Raw genomic sequence first — 13,406 nt, forward strand, 5'->3', positions numbered from 1 at the left:
AATATTTGTAACAGAAAGATCTAAGGTTTATTACTACATTTCTAGAAAGATATTTATTAAACTCTAATAGTGCAGGATTTCAGAACTCAGTTTTGGACAAGTTTTATTACGGCACCGTCTTTATGCTCATAAGAAAGCCTAACAAAGAAGGAGATATTTGTCGTCCCAGCTCTTGAGTTCCAGGCACTAACTACCTTAATATGTAGTGCACATATTGACTAGAAATTTCTACATAATCAATCTACACTGTAATAGAGATTAATGCATACGGTGAGAAGCCAAGTTCTCTGTAAAATTAAGACTCTAATGGTAGCCAACTTAATTCATTTATCAATGATGAAGGCGATCCGGTGGGGATAAATTTAGGTGCCAGTATTTACAATACACTTTTCTCCTGGGGGAGACAGATTATTTTTAGGTTAAAAATATCTACTTATGTCCTGCAATATATGGTCCTGTGACCAACTTATCCTTTCGAAAGAATGGCAAGAATATAATATACGAGGTACAGGTGAAAATCCAGACCACGTTACACATTTTACAGAACGTGGAGCAATCAATTCTTTTTTAAATCATTTTCTGTTTTGATTTTTTCAGAGAGAGAGAGAGAGAGAAGGAAGGAGAGGGAGAGAGAGAAACATTGATGTGAGAATGAAACATTGATTGGCTGCCTCTTGCATGCCCCCCTCAAGGATCCAGCCTGCAACTCGGGCATGTGCCCCAACCAGGAATTGAACTGGCAACCTTTCAGTGCATGGGATGATGCCCAACCAAATGAGCCACATCAGCCTGGGCGAGCAATCAATTCCTCATGTAACTTTCAATCAATTCCCATAGCTAAAGGAATGAAGATTGGATTAGAGTTCTTTGCGGGCATATTTCTTCTCTTCTGAAGAATTAAATTACCAACCTGGGATAATATTGTTGTTGAAGGTCCATGTTAACTTGGGCAGTGGAATACCAGTTGCTTTACAGCTTAATCGTAGCTTTTCTCCTTTATTTAATGACACATCACCAGGAAGTTCAGTGAAAGTGGGGAGAACATGTACAGTCAGGCTGACAGTGTGTGTGTCTTCACCTGCAGCGTTGTTTGCAACACAGGTATAGGTGCCAGAATCCTCCAGCTTAAAGAAAGAAAAGTCATAGCGCTTAAAATTACATAGTCTCACATCGCATTAGACAAAATACATAAACTTGCACAGCTTGGTCCCCAAAGGAGCATTCTTATATAAAGACAGTTTAAATTTCTATCTTGTAGTCTGCCCCATCTATCTAGCTTTTGGCATAACATAAATTAATATGTATACGAATTTAAACAAAAGCCTGTACCTTATAGAACTCTAGCATTTTATGATCCTAAGAGCTCACAAAACTTTAGATTCTAACGTTTATCAAACAGCTGGTGTACTTCTCTGCATTGTGCAAACACAGAACAAGTAACTCTAAAGACTGGTTGTGTCTCGACAGTAGAGTTGGCGCTCTGGGTAATGTGGCACCAAAGACTACCAACTTTTTAAAGGAAATAACAAGAGGAGGGGCAGTATTACCTGCAATTCTGAAGTTTCACTTGCTAAATCCAACTGCCAGTTCTTGGCACGCATCTTACCATCGTAACTAGCTAGTTCTTAATATCAGGAAAGGAACCAAGGGGAGGCCAGACTTTATAAGCCTAGTCATCTGGGCAGCTTTACCAGGAAGCTGCAGTTTTACACTTCCACCAGTCCCTTCCCTGAAGATCACTGGGGAAGAGACCAGACAAAGGGGAAATGGATGCATCCATAGCGAAGTAGGAAAGGTGCTTGTCTGTCATTCTAACCTAGAAAAAACATACCAGGGTAATTGGCTAAAGGGGGTGGAGCCACTGCAAGCCCGTAAAATCTTAGAAAGGGTAAAATCCCCCGATAAAGCAGTTCATTCTCTTGCTCCTCGCTTCTCTCCTGCTTCCTTGCACTCGTCCATGTGCTAGCCTGCCATGTGGCCCTAGAGGCTGCATGGTCTATGGCCATGCAGCCCCCACACAATGGACTGCAGCTGGGAACACAAGCTAAGCTAGCCTGATGCTAGACTGGACTGTGCAAATATGGAGTGGAAACTCTGGGCCCTGGCTTTAATCCTCGCTCTGTGGAAGATACAATGGGACTCTTCCTTGGGCAGGATGGAGTGAGAAGGGACCTTGGAAATTCCGGGGTTTCATTCCACAGAAATAAAACCTTCCACAATACCTCGTCTTCTGGTGGAGGCCTCAGGAAACCCTTATTCCTGTGGCACCCCAAGAAGCCCACTTCCACCAGCAACAGGTGGGGACACAGAGAACACCCCACCGATAACTATCTTACTGGATTTATGGGTGGCATGTGAAAAAACTATGCCTCCCTTCTCTTTGAGGCCATGTCTTCACTTGGCCTCCTGGCTACCCAACTCCCCTGGTGTTCTTCCTGTCTCACTGGTTGCTCATTTTCCATCTCCTCTTGCTGACTTCCCCTCAACATTACATCTTAATGTTGCCATGTGAAGGGTCCCAGTCATTGGCCCTCTTTTCTTCTTCATCTGCACTCAGTTCCTTGGCGCACTCATACGGACGTATGGCTTAAAATACCCCTCTATATGAGTGCCAGTATTTCCAGCTCAGATCTCTCTACATTCCAACTATACTGAACTTCTCATTTCAGCTCTCTGCTTGGATGCCTAAAACTGAACTCCCAATTTCCCTTTCCCCCTTCCTGTTCTACCTTAACTTTTAATCTCTCTGAAATTGGAATACAACTTAAAAACTGGTCATCTGCTCTAGTTTCCTTGTTTACATTTTTTTTTCTTAGTGGCACATAAAATAATGATCCATCTTACTACTGAAGGATCTTTAGATTTGAAATGAGACTTTTGCTGGCACATGTGATTGAGTTAGGGCCTACTGACCTAGCCTACCACTAGGGCTATATACCTGGTAATCCCAGGGGTCTGATTCATATAAAGTAAATGGGATCAACTTTATCATTTGAATATATTCCTCCTCAAGGGGACAACCAGTGAAAAACCGAGATGCTTCTGATAGCTACGATTCTGCAGACGGATGAGGTCCCACCTGAGAATAGGAAAAAAACCTCAGCGTGCATAGATCCCTAAGACTTTAGTTTCCTTGTCAATGATTAGAAAGGGTTATTTAAAAACCTTGAAAGAGCCAGAAAACTGTTTTCTTATACTTGTTTAATAGCATATCAGACTTTCTTACATCTCCATTCTCCTAATTGTTTCCATACATGGTTATAAGTATGGAATATAACAAAGACACTTAGAATTTTTTTCTGAGAAAGTATTTTCATAAAAAATAAAGTAACAATTTTAGGAGGGCATTCATGAGTTCCTACTATCTGTTTAATACTAGTCTCAGACCTGGGACATAAAATAAGTGTAAAATTAATTTTATAAATTGAATTTATAAGAGTATTTTTCTTTCATTATTAAAAACCCTATCTCTAAGTTAAGCTATTGAAAGTAAGAAGATAAATCTGGCTCACTGTACTATTCATGTCTGTTACACTTACCACAACATTCTCCAGAATGAGTTCTCCATAGGGTTCAACAGTGTATTTTCCTAACAAATTGGCTAAAGGAACATTGTCTTTTTTCCAGTGAATTGCGGGTGTAGGGATTCCATCAGCCACGCATGGAAAAACAGCCTGTGAATTCTCACTGACCGTGTAGTATACTTCTGTATTTCGAATTTTGGGTGGCACTACGAAGAGTTTAAAATAGATGGTCATTCAGGATGTTGAGTTCAATAATATATTTTTTACATTGAAAATTAGCACAACAAAGAGTCTTTGGAAGGTAAATTTGCTAGAAATACTAAAAAAATCTATTAAGATATTGATTTGTTTGTTACTATAAAACCAATCAACACTTTTGATGCTAGCAAGAACTGTCATGAATTTTAACTTATTGAGTATTTTACAGTTTCAGGGCAAATGACTTAGGGCAGGGTTGAAAATCTTTACATTTTATTTGACTTTCTTGAGTTTCTTTTCCTTTTGCAGTGAAGTAAAACAAACACCAAACATGCTTCTATTGTTGTAAACTGCTGGATTTGTATCAGAGACATATTGTGATAATGAACTAATGAAAGTTACCCGTTTAAACACTGTAACACACTGCCCCATACTGACTATCACAAAATGCTAAAGAAAAAATAAATTATTGCCGTATTTCACGCATTACAACAGACGCAAGTAAAAGCAGGTCAAGACATTTAATTCAAGTTTTATACTGTCACAAAGGAAATTTATAGTGATTTCATCACTCTGTGCATTGTGATACCAAATATTTCCTGTGCCTCAACTTTTTGAACTAGAATTTTGGCAATAAAGATAAATTGAATGTTTCGGTCTACTAATAAAATACTTCAGTGGATATAGAACTAAGATATTCTAAAGGAAAAAGTCTTTACAGTTTTAAGAATATTTGGATCAAAAAGTAAAAATATCTTCCCTCCCAAAACAATGAACTTTGAAATTATTCAAATACATCAGTGAGAAATGGATCCATTATAATACCCTTTAAAAAGTGACAGACAACAGTTGGTCTCAGTAAAAGTAAAGCTATTGTGTAAACTCCAATTTTTCATCCTTTTTATAATTATATGAGAAAATATACAAACATGATTGAATGAATATATGCATAAACATTAGAAATATGAAAAAACATAAGAACCTATTTTGTTTAATGGTACATCATAAATATTCAATTCATTTTTTATTGAATCATGCTGTATTTTTATTATCTCCTTTACACGGGTTTCTTTGGAGTTATTTATTTTGTTACTTGTTATAGAGTTCCAACATTAGTACATTTACTTCAATTCATTCTTTTTCAAAATGGATAATTTGAGGCTATGCCTTTATATTTCAGTTTCCTTTTGGCCACACACCAGGCATTTTGATATACACCGTCCGTATTTTTATTATTTTCTAAATAATCTAAAAATAAAAACATATTATTGAACCCACTTGTTAGTTAGAATGGTATTTTGTAATTTGCTTGGGGTTGAGGTTTTGGCATTACGAGTTCATTACAGGTGTCCAGCTTTGTGGGCAGGAACTGTGGCATGTGTTTTAAAATCTTAATGATTTCTTCATTGTTTAATATCTGGTAAATTTTGGTAAGTTTTCTACAAATACGAAAAAATAAGGAGTGTTGTTTATTTATTAGTTCCCTATTTATTAAGGGGCTAATATATATATATATATATATATTGATTAGATCAAATGTATGAACCGAAAGCAATATATTTCTTTGGAAAGAAATGTAGAAAACTCATAATGGTAATTTTTTTGTTTTGGCTAAATTATTCATTTATCAATTAAAAGTGATTTCACTTGAACTTTTACTGTAACAATGAAGCTGTAGGAAATTCAAATACAGCTGAAAAATAAAAATAGCTTTCACAAACTTTTGAAAAAAAAAAGCAGAAACTCATTATTAAAACAAGAGTAACTACTATTAGCAATACTAATATTACCAGTACTAATAATAGTTCTGGAAATAGTAGTTAGAAACAGTTTGATTTGCTCACTGTTTCCTACCACTAAAATTAATAGTTAATCTATCATGAGTCTTATATGTTAACAACTAAAATATTCCAATACTGATCTTTAGATATTGTCATTTGAATACAAAGGAAAATGTGGTACCTTTTTCCTGATACAAAAACTATACCTGTAAATATTTTGCTACTTTAAAATAATGAATCAAATAGATCTCCAATTCTCATCGGGTTCACACTATATTTATACTGTAGATCGTGGTGATTAGTTTGGAGATGACTTTCGACTTGAGAAGTGAAGCAGAAGAGTCGCAAACACAAATGGACATCTCGTAAGCCAAAGTACAGATCTCAGTAATCACAATATGAGGGGATCACTGGCAGCATATTAACTATCCTGGACACATTATTAATAAAGTATCTCTTTCTCACATGCAAATAAATGCCTACAGAAAACAGATTTGAAGGGCAAGTGTACCTGCAGCGCGCGCGCACACACACACACACCCCTCTACATTAAGAACTATTGGTTTTGCATGGTTTTTATTTCCATCGGATGTTTTCTTAGGGGCCTTTTCTCTTTGCCACGGGAATGTTGTAGATTGAAATAATTTATGTGAAACCACGTACCGTGGACAGTGAGCTTGGTGCTCGAGCTGCTAGATCCTGCCACGTTGGCTGCCATGCATGTGTACTGGCCGGCGTCCTCCGGCTGAGCAAAGGCTATCTGCAAAGCCCCAGAGCTGAGGGTGCGCTGGCGGACTGATTCCACAATGGCATGGCCACCTTTATGCCACGTGATGTCAGGCAGTGGGAGGCCGTCGGCCTCACAAGGTAGTGTGACAGGCTTATCCACAGCAATGATATATTCCTTTGGATGGACGCTGATGACAGGAGGAACTAAAAGACACAAAGTTCAAGTTTCATCTTAAAAGTATGAATGTACCATTCATACACTCTAGTACTCCCCTAGCAAAGTGAAGTCTCAGAGATAATAAAATCCTGACTTTAGCATATCATCAAAGGGTCAAGTTTGTTTTCACTGACCTCATTTCAGAAAAGTATTCTTTATAGAGTTAACAAATGTCAACAACAACCAACTTTAAATAAGGATAAAAACATATATTCCCAAGGAATTCCATGTCTAGAAAATTTAGGCGGTGTTGATAGGCACTTCTTTAACATGCATGTATTGTGTGATTCACTTCAGCTATTTAAGTTTTCAAAACAGACCCCTTCAAAGTTTGGAAATTATTTAACTGCTCTCTATTTATGCATTTTCTATGGTGCTTAAGTATGGTGTCTCATATACAGTGGCCAAATTTAATGAAGTATTACTTGAATGAATGAATAAATAAATGAATGGGACATGGAAAAAAACCTGTATAGATAAAACTTTTCCCACTTCTTCAGAAAATTATGGAAGGGCTGATGATAAGGACTTCTCCCTCCTAGTGTTTACAATAGTTTGATTGCCATTAGGTATTGGTCTGGGTATTCTATTGAGACTTAAAGACAGCTTAAATTAGTATGAGAGAACAACCAACCACAAGCACAGGACAAAGGAAGGAGAGGAAGAGGATGGCCTCCCCACCTTCAAGGCCAGAGACGGTGACAAGTTGCAGAGACAGCCATGATGGAAAATTAAAAAAAAAAAAAAATCCTCTGAAATATCCACCACCAGTTCAAAAAAGCTTGAGAGACAAGACCAACAATATTCATTGTTACCACAGGCTGATGAAGAAATGAAATCAGAAACGAGATCTCTGAGAACTCCACTCTTCCAAGTAAGACCCTCCGTGCATGGCAAGACCCGGGGGGGCCTAGGACTATCTTCCACATCTCCAGAGGCTACGGAGAAATGGTCAACTATGTCGAGACCAAATCTTAGGCTACGCTAAAGGTGATGAGTGAAATAAAATCTCCATGTTGTGAAAAAATACGAATAAGCATGTTATAATTATTTTTACCAACCAAAATTATCCGGTTGAATCCGTGCTTGCAATTACATACTGTATCAGCAAGGAGCAGCTGTATTCAGAATTGTTCCCGTCTCTAGAGTACACAATGATCTCTAGCTGCTTTTGGGATGTTGAAATGCTCTTAGTTGTTTAATGTGTTTTTTTGTCCCATAATTGCTCATATCGATAATTTTAATCAATTGGTAAAAACAAAACAAAACAAAAACCCCTCAGTCTGGAACTGTTCTTTTCCATGACCTCTGTATTGTCAAGACCAATGAAGTATTTCTTGGTCCTTACCCTACATGACCTCTCACTTTCATTCAACAAAGCTGTCCACTCACTCTCCTCTCCTGGCCTCAGTCTCGTTCTCGTCTGACTCCTCTGCCCTCTCCTTTTTATATTTTCCAGTGTCTTCTCCTTTCTGGGACCCCTAAACAATGCAGTGTCCCAGGGGGCTTTGTCCTTAGCTCTTTTCTATGCAAATTCTCAACCAATCTTGTGAATTAAAATATAATTGCTACTTCCTCATTGATATCTTATATTTCTCCCATGAGTCCTGAATTCATAAATATTCATATCTCTCTACTTGACATTGCTAGGATTTTGAATAGTTTCCCACATTTAACATGATTAAGCACAAATCCTGGTTTCCTTTCTCCTACCAGTTCCTTCCTTGCATTCCCCGTGGCGCAATCATCACTCAGCAGCTCAAGCCCAAAGCCCAGTGATTTTTCTCTTTTCCTAACCTCTCAAATCTGATTTATCAGCAATCATGGCAATTACACCTCCATACATATTCTCAAGCCATTACTTTTTTTCATTAACCCTTGAAACTCCCCACTCCTGGCCAGACCATGGTACCCTGCCAGGATGACGTTAATAGCTCTTCCAGCTCTAGTTTTGCCTTTTCTCTAAACTGTTAGCTGCATAGCGGCGAAAGAGATCATCCTAAAACCAAATCAGAGTTCTGGTTAAAGGCTTCCCAATGCACAGACAAGGAAATCTAACCTTCCTTCGGTCCTTCGGCCCTCCATGCACTGGCCCTGCCTTCTTTTCTGACCGCCCTCACGTTTGCCAGCCTCCCCCTCACTCATCACTGGCTAGCCACACGGGCATGCTGCTTCTTACTCTTTCCGGTCTTTGGGCCGTTGCACATGCTGTCCTCTTTCAGACACTCCGCCACCTTACAGCCTCACCCTAGCTCATCAACCAAGTCTCAGCTCACATGGGACCTCCTCAAACAAAGCACTTTAACCGCTGAAGGGGTCCCCGTTTCCCCATTAGTCTCCATCTCAGCCGTTGGTTTTTCCTTCTGAATGGCATATATCAGAATTTATAATTATTTTATTTATTTGGTAGTTTTCTTCTTTTCCATACTATAAGGGAAGAATCATGTCTGTAATGTTCAATGTATTTCCACTTATTATCCCAATAAATATTTGTTGAAAAAGACAAAGAAATTAGATTTACAATCTGCAGGGAAGTGAGCTTTACTATAGTAATTAATTCATCATAAAAAAAAAAAATCACGCTATAAGGAAATGCAAAATCAGAAAACTCAGTGGCTCAGAACCTATTTTCAGTGCACTTAATTCACAACAGCAATGCATAGGATATGAACATTATATCAAGAAAATTTGAGTTAAATGTGGAAAAAGAACATTTTGTCTTGAGAACCATTTTCTTCCCATCAACTTGGTTTAACTGCTATTATAATATGTTTTTAGGTGGATATTGTAAGCTAATGTTTCAATTATGGAGAGAATGGCTTTAAAAATCACCTTCAATGAAACAGAGTCCCAAACTGCCGTTCACAGAAGATCAAAATATGATGAGAGGCCTTAGTTTTCTTATACAAACAATGCCAAAAAAAACCCCTCCCAAAACATACAATTTTTTTCTTCATAAGGGTCATAGATAACATAAACTAAGAGAGTTAACAACTATTTTAGACATGAATTTTGGTATTCATGGTTACAGTAGCTGTGCAATGAAGACATATGGATTTGTGATTTGGGTACCTTGAACATTTAACTTGATTTTGCCCAAGGCTGTACCAGCTGGATTCTGAGCCACGCACATGTAAGAGCCGGCATCCTCTTTCACGGCTCTGGAGATCTGCAAGCCTCCACCAGGAAGAACGGCATGGCCGTTGCCTACATCACAGGAAGGAAAGCGGAGTGAGAAGAATTTTTATTTTCATGAAAAAAAAAAAAATGACACTGACTTTTGAATCAGAAAGCACCGTCTAGCCACGGTTTTCTTGATAGAAACTGTGGGAGGTACCTGAAGTGATGACATTGATGCCTTCTTTTTGCCAAGTAATGAAAGGACTGGGTGTCCCTGTGGCTTCACATGGTAACAGAATGGGATTGTTTAGAATGACGTCCAGTTCACTTGGCTGAGGATGAATGGCTGGAGGCTCTAGAAGAACCAATCAACAGAAATAAACAATACCATTCATTGGTGGCAGAAAAGTCTATAGTAGCCATGAGGTTAAACGTGCCCAGATTCATAATTCCAAAACTGCAATGATTTGACTGTCCCAGGGAAAAGTGAATATTGGCCACATTACATTTTTTTTTTAAGTCTTGCTGCTACTGTAGCCAGTTTCCATTAAAAGACCAGAAACAGGAACAGGTTATAAAGACTCAAGAAGAAAAATAACTTGGGAATTGTTCTGTGGGGTTTATTATCTGTGTGTCTTCTTTAGTCTATTGAAGACGACCTACCAGGCTTTCTTATCCTCAACATATTACTGTGGTTCACAGCTCTAGAATAAACACGGCAAAACAAAACAAAAAGCCAATGTCAAGTTTTTAACGAGTCAATGGTCTTCCATACCCTGGACACGAAGGGTCACGTGTCGATGTGCAGAACCAGCCGCGTTCCTGGCGACGCAAGTGTATCTTCCCGCATGGCTCAATTCAGTGGCAAATACTTCAATTGCTCCTAAAAAGAAAAAAAAAGTTTTCATGCACAGGGCATCCCTGTATTTCTGGTTCGATAAATGATGGTTCTCATCCCCATAGCACAGTGGTGCTTGGCTTATCTTCATACTTGTACCCCCTGAAGTGCCTGGCAAAGTACATTTAAAATCATTATTAACAACTTCATTGAGGCAACCTTTACATATCATAAAATTCACCCACTTAGATGTACAATTCAAAAATTTTAGTATATTTATCATAATCGAATGTTAGAATATTTCCATTTTCCTAAAAAGAAATTTCATCCCATTTACAGTCACTCCTACTCCCAACCCAGCCCTAGGCGACCACTACTCTACTTTCTGTCTATATATTTGCCTTTTTGGAACATTTCATACAGATGGACTCATACAGAAGTCTTTTGTGTCTGACATCTTTTACTGTGAGCACAGTTTTTGAGTTTCACCTGTTGTAGCATGTGTCAATCTTTTTGTTCCATTTTTATTACTAAATAGAATTCCATTGCATGGATTTATACACATTTACCAGGTGGTGGACAAATGAATTGTTTCTACTTTTGGCTATTATGAATTATACTGTATGAACATTTGCAAACAAGTATTTGTGTGGACACATGTTTTCATTTGAGTAGATACCTAGGAATGGAGTTGCTGAGTCATGTGGTAACTCTGTTTAACATTATAAGGAAGTTCTAAACTTGTTTTTTAGCACGATACTTTGTGCTGATGGATAGTTAATGTATATTTTACGATGTTAATTGTTATGAACCTCTATGGGTTTCTGAGACAGCGAAATACTTTGCTTTGAAAGCCAAGTTCCACCCCAAGAATAAACCTTCCATTATTTCCCTTCTAGTGACGAAATAAACAAATTCTTTTAGAATAATATGCACACAATCATAAAGCCCCTGGATGCTAGTTGTTGCTATATTTTATCCCCAGTGCACCTTCCCGATGCAGGATGAGCTTTTCAGAAACACCAAAGTGAACCACCTATACTTGCATATAAGTGAATTATTTTTCTCTCTCTTCAATACTATAGGTTTTTAATACTTAACTTTTATAAATATTGGCTACCACCCTCAAAAATTATCCATTACAGCATTTATCATCCAGCCTTACCTGCTAAATTATAAATTGAAAGCAATAACCCCATATTGGTTTTATCATCCAAAACTACATGGTGTATGTAGTTTATTTTAGGCACTAAATGTTCTTTAAATAAATAGACATTCTATTTGGCCAATGAAAGAAATGCGGTTCACTCAAAGTCAACCAGTGAATTTGTTCAACCTTAGGTTTAGTGAATATGCCCATAAAATCCCAGTGATCATGCTTATTATATTCAGATCAGTCTTAGATATTGTTATTTTGTTTTTATACTTTTTCTCTCTTCCTTTCCCTAGGTCCCCTTCAAGCTCTCACTGAATTATTTTCCAGCTGCCTAATTCCAGAAATGTAGATGTAATTTATTCTTTTATTTTGGTGCAAAAAAAGCCAGGTGAGGCCATCCATTCATAATGACTGCAATCAACAACTGTGCAATCACGGAACTTGATCTTACCTGAGGACTGAATTCTGTAGCCATCTCCCCTGGGAAGCAGTCTTATACCATTTTTCATCCAGTGAATTGAGGGAAATGGAACTCCTGACGCAGCGCAGGTAATGATTGTTGGGGTGTGTCTGGTTACCAGGAGGTCCGTAGGCTCATCAGCTATGGAAGGTGGAACTAAAACAACAATAATAACACACATAAAAGGAAACGCCATGTTTCCAACGCTTACAGATTTCCAAAGTGTTATCATACATTTTTTCTCTTTCTACACTGAAAGGAAATGTTAAGTGAGAGGAAAAGGAAGCCCCCTTGTGAGGATGAATGATGTCAGCATAACTTTCACTCCACACATTAAGCCAGCTCTACCTTGGACAGTGAGATCTACGGTTCTCTTGTCCTCTCCAGCATCGTTTGTCACAGTGCACTCGTAGGTGGCAGTGTCATCCACGGAAGGGGAAATAATTACTAGCGAACCTGAAGAAAGGAGCCTAGAAGAAAGATTTTAAAGCAATGAGATTCTATGTATCAGTTCACACAAACGTTTCCTGTTGGTTCAACATGGTGCCGTGTTATGAACTGAGGGAAATGGAACTTTTCTCATGTTAAAATGAGCATCATTTATCTGGATACTTTAGGTATCAGACTTGAAGTTCCTATGGCAGTTGGTTAATAAGGCCTCAACCTTGACATCTATAGGAAGCGGTGGGTAGAAGGACTGTCTGAAGGGGGAGTCTTGCATTTTCAGGATGCTTCTATCATGATCAGCCATGCCCGTCTAAGTGACTATAGTGCAAAGAGCAGGCTGATGAGATCCACTGTTTACTGAGCACTGAATACATTCCTGGCACCTTATCAAATGCTTCACATCAATCATCTCTAAATCTCACCAATAACTTTGCAGGCTGGTATTTGGTTATTTCCACTGATAGATGGGAAATTACCAGTCTGTCTTGTACCTTTCCCTATTTCACGTGTCTCCTTACCTGTGTTGGATACCTTGGAGATGCATAGTACATATATCAATGTCTTCTCCTTCCAACCAATTTGAAATTAAAGTGTTTAGGAGGCTTAGTAAATATGCATACATTATTTAAAGTAAACCTAAATAAGAATATCTTTTTTTTTTTTTTACTTCAAACTGTGCACTGGCAGTATAGAAACAATTGGACTGACTGGGAACATATTTAACATGTTTTTTAATTCAAGGGCATTGTACATTTTTCAGATAGTGTGTACCCTCAAGTCATTAAAGCCCAATGTCAAAAGAGTCAAAGGCTGAGAAAGAGAGGGGAGGGGCAGCAGTTTAAGAGAAACACTCCTAGCCTCATATTTCTTGATGCATTAGAATTGATTTTTGTCAAAGATCTTTCCAAAGAGAACTTTTTTTTAAGGTACTATTGC

At 38.0% G+C, this 13,406-nt stretch overlaps 1 protein-coding gene across 1 annotated transcript in view; it reads right to left on the minus strand.

The window, feature by feature from the left end:
* HMCN1 (hemicentin 1) overlaps positions 1–13,406 on the minus strand; it is a 377,912-nt gene that overhangs the window by 50,166 nt on the left and 314,340 nt on the right. The window contains exons 76-83 of the mRNA XM_036343707.1: positions 12,372–12,493; positions 12,015–12,179; positions 10,345–10,452; positions 9,787–9,924; positions 9,522–9,656; positions 6,167–6,436; positions 3,540–3,730; positions 911–1,124 (exon numbers count right to left, since the gene is read on the minus strand). Of these exons, the coding sequence (XP_036199600.1) occupies positions 911–1,124; positions 3,540–3,730; positions 6,167–6,436; positions 9,522–9,656; positions 9,787–9,924; positions 10,345–10,452; positions 12,015–12,179; positions 12,372–12,493 (1,343 nt within the window). The remainder of the gene's footprint in view (positions 1–910; positions 1,125–3,539; positions 3,731–6,166; positions 6,437–9,521; positions 9,657–9,786; positions 9,925–10,344; positions 10,453–12,014; positions 12,180–12,371; positions 12,494–13,406) is intronic.

This window comes from Myotis myotis, unplaced genomic scaffold, assembly GCF_014108235.1.
Source record: "Myotis myotis isolate mMyoMyo1 unplaced genomic scaffold, mMyoMyo1.p scaffold_m19_p_18, whole genome shotgun sequence".
In the NCBI taxonomy this organism is placed as follows: domain Eukaryota; kingdom Metazoa; phylum Chordata; class Mammalia; order Chiroptera; family Vespertilionidae; genus Myotis; species Myotis myotis.